This window comes from Buteo buteo, chromosome Z, assembly GCF_964188355.1.
Source record: "Buteo buteo chromosome Z, bButBut1.hap1.1, whole genome shotgun sequence".
In the NCBI taxonomy this organism is placed as follows: domain Eukaryota; kingdom Metazoa; phylum Chordata; class Aves; order Accipitriformes; family Accipitridae; genus Buteo; species Buteo buteo.
In genome coordinates, this window is record NC_134204.1 from 84,728,024 (window position 1) to 84,734,526 (window position 6,503).

The 6,503-nt window shown below is 43.5% G+C and overlaps 1 protein-coding gene across 1 annotated transcript; it reads right to left on the bottom strand.

Annotated features, from left to right (window-relative positions):
- Positions 1–39: 39 nt before the first annotated feature.
- Positions 40–6,301, bottom strand: LYSMD3 (LysM domain containing 3). Its single transcript, XM_075019961.1, has 2 exons — positions 5,976–6,301; positions 40–3,814 (listed from the first exon to the last, which is right to left on the bottom strand). The coding sequence occupies exons 1-2, from the start codon at positions 6,249–6,251 to the stop codon at positions 3,209–3,211; spliced, it is 882 nt and encodes a 293-aa protein (XP_074876062.1). The 5' UTR covers positions 6,252–6,301; the 3' UTR covers positions 40–3,208.
- Between the last annotated feature and the right edge of the window lie 202 nt (positions 6,302–6,503).

The following is a 6,503-nucleotide window of genomic DNA, read 5'->3' on the forward strand; positions in this document are numbered from 1 at the left end:
TATGTAGAGCTAAGAATACATTATATGCACCACTTTCACTGCAGTCTAAAATAAAATCTTTATTTTATGTATATTACTTACGTTCTTCTAAAAGCAGAGGAGCAGAAGTATTTAAAATAAGACTTGCTTCCTCATTGAGGACTATTTTACAAAGTTGTATTTTCAGCCCTTATAAAATAGTTATACAAAGTCTATTAGTGACAACATACTCCAAAATATAGCAGATTTAAAGCATTTACATTTTACATGATCCAACAGTGCAATATGCACTTGAATTTAAAACCAACTTCCTGATCAACAATGTGTTGTAATTAATCTAAAACATGATTTATCACTCAGTTGTGGTTTTTTTTTTTTTTTTAAACAAGTCATTTCCTAAAAGACTAGCTTTACAGATTTTAACTTAAATCAGATTTAAGTTCCATACAGAGCAGTTACCCTGTTTATTCAGGGCTGACGTCTGATGATGCATTGCCAGTTCTGTTGTACTTTGGGAAAAACAGTAGATCCCTGCATCCTGCAGAAAGCCAAGCCAGCTGATGCTTGTAGATTACCAGTACCAGGGAGTCCTACAATCTCAGAAAGAGACCTACTGTATCTTCTGATAAAGTTAACTCTCTAAAATAAAAATACACTCTAAGAAACATGCTACATAATAAAATAGTAAAAACACGCTAGGCTCTTGGCACAGTCCAACGGAACAGCTATCCCTCGTGTTTTTCTAATGACTGCTTATCCTCAGGTAAATAAAGGCCTGTCACACTTAACTCAGTGACAGTATGCCACAGGCCTTCCACCACTGTAAAAACCCAAAGGCTGAGACGGATACACTGGAGAACTGTTCAGCTGTACCACCACAGGACGAAAAGCAACAGTTAACAACCGATCCCTTTTTCTCACACATCAACAGGACAGAGACCTTCCTGACCGAGTCAAACCACAACTGAAGTTCACTTCTATACCGATGGCAATACCCATTAGTTCAGGTTGGGCTTATGTTGCATCATCACAATAGCTAATTTCATATTCTTTGAGAAGAGGTTTCAGAAACAGAATGAAGGGAAAAAAGCAAACCAGCAAATACACTTGCAGCAGAAAACTGACACATTATGTACGGAGTTTCAGTCCTACATAGAAAACGTCTGTCTTCATGTACTAAAGCTCTGTTGTCTGGACTAAAGCAAGTCACCTTTTAAATTTTTAGCCGTAGAAGCTCTATCACATTAGCCACCATAAACTGTTCTGCAATGCAATTTTTCATACAGCCTTACCCAGAACCGGTACTTCAGTATTCATACTTGTGTTACTGGCGTATTCTTTTCATGGCAAGTACTATTTTAAAAGATCTTTGAAAACAACTGTTAGGTGAAACAGGAAGTTCATGCCTGTTTGCAGTCCCTCTTCTAATGTGGAAACTGAGCAGTCTCACTATCTCCACAGACACCACTTCGATCAAAGGGTTCAGGAGCCACAGATCACCATTCACAGATCCAACTGTACAGCATTTCCCTTCAAGCTTTGGCCTGCTTCAATTTCAATAGGATACATTAGAAGTTATCCAATTCATGTCCACACACTTGGCATGCCAGAAGAATATCTGTCCCACTTCTTGGGGCAACAGATGCCCCAAGAATAGATGGGGCATGAGTCTTTACTTTCAAAATTTAAGTTGATAAAGCACTTTGGAATACCTCCAATAGTTAGGGAACACTCACTTCATCAGATTTTTTTTATACTGTATATACTCAGTCAAAACATTCAAAGGAAAGCTTATAGTAGTAGTTTAAAGCATAGTGATTATTTTTCCATTTCTCTTTGTAAGTCCTATTCAAGTCAGTTATCTTGGGCTTTGGTAGCAAATGGTACTTTGCACAGGGCAATGGAAATCCTACTCCACAAGGCAAATATAACAAAAAAAATTACAGGCAGCGTCTCAGTTTTTATTTAAAAATATTCTCAGTACACAAGTACCTCCTTCCTTCTATAGGAAGGCTCCAGGATTATTTTTTTTAATCTTGTAGCATTTTCAGGTAGGGAAGAAAACGGGAAAAAAGGTTGTTCATGAAACCCCAAGTGAAACATATGAGAACAGAGTGCTTTATGAATACACTACTATGTGAAGAACAAGCCTGAAGCTGCAACTGGTCTATTCTGCTGCAATTTAAGTTTCTTGCTAGCAGCCATTAAATCTCATTTGAAGTTTTCTCAGAGCTTTCAGGAAAAGGTTAGTGTTTGAGGTTCCTGGACACACAATCATTAGCATACTCAGTACCCACATGACTGCTGTCTGAAGAATCAGTTGGTCCTGAACTGAGATTAACTGGAAAGGAAAAAAAAAAATCCATTGGCATAAAATAAGAACTACTGAAGCAGTCACAGCAAGGTGCCACACATCTGCACTTCTTTCGTCTTATGCACAGCTGACCAGATGAGAAGTGCAGGCCAGTCCAGTCCAGTTTTCAGTAGGATACCATAGAAGGATGTAAAGTTTCAGCAAGACTCTCTGAACTGTGTTGAGGCAGCATCACACACATAAAAAACAATTATCCTACTGCCTACACTGAAAAGTACTAAGGAGTGGGTTGACCACAGGCACAAAATCTGAAGATTTCAGCTTAAGTATCAGCTACTGCATCTATTGAAGTCACTTTTTTTAAAAAGAACTTCAAAGTGGCAATTAATTATGGAATGATTGGATTTAAAAAAAAAAAAATGTATATCTTACTCTACAAGATTATGAGAACCCAGTTTTAACTGACAACTGTAAACCTGATAGTAAAATGTCAAGTGTACTATGCATTCTATAAATACTTTAAGATGTTCAAAAGTTAGATATCCCCAAATGCCCATTTTAGGGCTGTAAAACATACAGTGAGACTCCTCGTGTGTTATTTCAAACTACATTTTTTCACCTCATTAATTACAAAACATACGCCTATCAAAATAGAAAAAAGTGCAAAGCTTCACAGACAATTTTATACCTTAATTTATATCCCAATCTTGCATTAAGATTGCCTGTCTCAGGCATAGTCAAAGATTACATGACCCACAGAAATATCCTTGTACTGGAACACTGCCCATAAAGGCAAGTCACACATCAGGACACATTTTCTCTGCGTTCCAGATGCGTTTTGCATTCTGTGGTTTCCCCTTTTTCTAATGGTATGGTATGTGTCCATGAATAACAGTTGCCTGGGGTTTTCCACTGTTAAGGCTGAAGGTCTCCTTGATTATCAACATTCATAATATTTGCTGGATTTATTCCATTTTCTATGTGTTTCTGATGCGATGCTGCTGTGACAAACAAATGGGAAGATTCCATTGTAGAATGGTGACTGACATCTGCTTTCACTAGAACTTCATAATACAGGAGATAGAAAACTGGAGTTACTATGCCAATAATCAACATAATCACTACAGCTGTCCACCATCCTATACCCCAATCTGCTCCATAGTAAGGATCCTTGCATTTTTTAGTTTTACCATCAGTTTCAAAACAGATCTGTTGGGCTGCTAAGGCAGAAACAACTTCATTAAGATTCTCTCTCTTTGTATCATTACACTTCACTATTTCTTCTATATCTCGATCTACTTCTTTTAAGAAATTGCCAGCAGTCTCACTAGCAGAGAATTTATCAGGTGACATTTCCTGCATTTCTGGGGAACAGTGAGGAGGCCGAAGGACTGGTCTTCCTTTTGGAGAGACATGTGTTTCGGTCAACAGGCTGAACTTTTTCACTGGAATTTTGATAGACCTCAGGGCAAAAAAATCTTGATCGTTGATAAGATTATTAACTCTCTTGATGTCTGCAACCTAAAAATAAAAACAACAGTTTAAATATCAAAGCCCCATTGAATCGAAACACTTTACGAGTACTAACTACATCCTTGAGAAACACAATTCTTCCCTAATGAAACAATGGCAGGGCCTTTGTTTTGCCCTTTTTTTTTTTCCAACCGGACACCCATTCAAACAGTATGAAGTGAGAAGAGGTCAAAGACCAAATCTGAACAATGTTAAAGTAAGAAGGTAATTATGCGGTAACAAACCTCCTCACTTCAGATAAGAAGACTGAAAGTCACTGCACACATATATTCACTTCATGTATATTCATCTATCAGTGGCAACCATCTCTCTGAAATGAATGGGACTTTACCTCAGTGTTTTCAAACAAAGTAAATTACTGTGGGCTCCTAATTAAACTCAAAACTTCTGAGTAAGGAATATTAAAAATTACAAGCCTCCAGTTCCTCCAGCCACAGCTGAGATTTGGAAACTCTTTCTGCTTCTGAGGGCTAAGGCAGAAACCAACTGTAACTTAAAATGGTCATCTTTCCCTCATCAAGTCAGCTCTCCCCTTTCCCTATTCTTGCTCAAAATGAATCTCATTTTGCTTTCAGTAAGTTCAGATTTTAAGTTGAATGTGAAATGCTCTGCAAGGATTTAAGTGCCCATGGAGAATTACTGCCTTCATTCTCAGACAGTAACTCCCTCAACATGGAAGGCACAGCCACAAACCTCACCATAATGAAGTACTTAAAAATCAGTACTTTTTTTGCAACACCTGGTAAGCACACAGAATTGTGCCCCTTTTAATATGCACAGTACCTGAGTTCGGCTCCTTCCTGTCCTCACTGGGAGGACATCTACCTCAGGAGAAGTTACAGACAGAAAACAAGTAGTCAAGAGACCCTTGTTGCTGTGACTGCTCCACTTACAACACAAATGTGGCCAGAAAAAGTAGGTTAGGGCGATGAGTGCCTACTGCCTGCGCTAACCTTGTAACATCAGAAAGTGTTTCCGTTTCTGTGACAGTGGTTACTTGTTATGTGTATCACCCCAAATAAATCAGATTAGCATGAAAGACTGCCAAATGCAGCATTCACCCCACTGATTACCGATTCCACCACAACCCAAGTGACGCATTCTGCCTAAAGCCCTGGACCCCTCTTCCACATTCTCCATGAATTTCCAAGAAAGACTGCAACTCAGTCACCTTTTATTTCTTATCTGAGGCCTGATCTAGTAAGCCTGCTCAAAATACCTAATTATGGTGGGTTCTGAAGCCAAGAATCGGTTCGTGAGGCTAAGGCCTGTCGGTATTATGAAAGTTACATCAAGACTTTGGTACCTAAGCTCATGACAGGAGGCCCCTAATTTTGTTTCTGCCTGAAGAATTAGATGACAACAAGACTCCTGTAAATATGGATTTTGAGTTTGACTAGATTTGACCTCTTGAAAACTGCACAGTTAGCAGTCAGTCCACCAACACGCACAGCTGATGCCCTATTAAAACTGCAAAGGCTAACGCCAACCAAGACAGAAGCCTCTGCCTTAATTAGTAGTGGCCAGCCAAAGGTACTGGGTAGGAAGGACGTTCGCCAGACTAATTTAAGAACTCTTAGCGAGAAGTGCTCGAGGTCTGAGCACCAGAAGGGAACTCTTGGGTCCTGTGGGCAGAGAGCTCCCAGTGGTCCCACTCGCTCAGATAAACATTTAGGCAAGTTAACAGAATTTAAAACTACAACGAGACGGTCTTTTTTTGCCTTCCCTTAACGGAATTTGGGCTCCACGCAAACCCTGCAGGCGGTTCAGCGACACCCTCCCGATCACCAAACGCCGACAGCGAAGTCGTCGCTGGCCGAAGTGCCCACGCGTGGCGGGGCAAGAGCCCGTGCCACCAGCCAAATCGCACGTTTGCTTCTTACGCTCGCATTAAAGCGACAAAAAAAAAAAAAAAAAAAAAAAGCCCGTGGAACTGCAACTCCAGCAGGCTCCACACTGTTACCCTGACCCTCTCACCGGCACTTTTCCGCCTCCCCAGCAGCACGGACGCGTTACCTACACGGGCGACCAACCCACGCGTGAAGCCGGCCCACCCCGGGACCGCAGCAGCCCGCAGGCAGAGCCCCGGCCCTCCCTCACCCCTGCTGTCCGGCAGAAGGAAGAAGCGGTAAGCACCCGGGGGACTTACCGAGCAGCAATACTGAAGCGCGATGGCGTTCAGCGTGTCCCCTTCCTGGATGTCCTTCGTGAGCAGGACGATATCATCCAGCCGGTCCCTCGACGCGCTCCTCCGCACCTTCTCCCTGCCCCTCGGCCGCAGCTCCGACACCTCGCCGCCCTCCTCCTCCTCCGGCCCTTCGCTCTCCGCCCCCGCCGCGCTCACGAAAGGCGACAGGTGACCGACGACCGCCGGCTGCGCTACGGACGGCGGCTGCGGGCCGCAGCCGGCGCCTCTGCCGGCCATTCTCCGCCGCTCCCTCTGTGGAACGGACCGCAAGCCGTAGCCCTCTCCGCCCGGCGATCCTCCCCACCCCCCCGCCTCACCCCGCTCCCTTCTCGGCGAGGCTGAGAGCCGGCCCCTCGCCGCCGAGGGGAGCGGAGCGCCCGCCCCGGCCCACGCCGCCCCGCTCCTCCCCGGGCACGGCGGGCCCCTACCTGCCGCCGCTCCTCATGGCGACCGCAATGGCGGCCGCCCCCGCCACGTCCGCAGGGCGAC

Excerpts from the sequence above, each read along its gene's own strand:
- LYSMD3 (XM_075019961.1), bottom strand. The coding sequence starts at position 6,251 with ATGGCCGGCAGAGGCGCCGGCTGCGGCCCGCAGCCGCCGTCCGTAGCG. Across the intron at positions 3,815-5,975 it reads CGCTTCAGTATTGCTGCTCG|GTTGCAGACATCAAGAGAGT; the intron begins GTAAGTCCCCCG and ends TTTTATTTTTAG.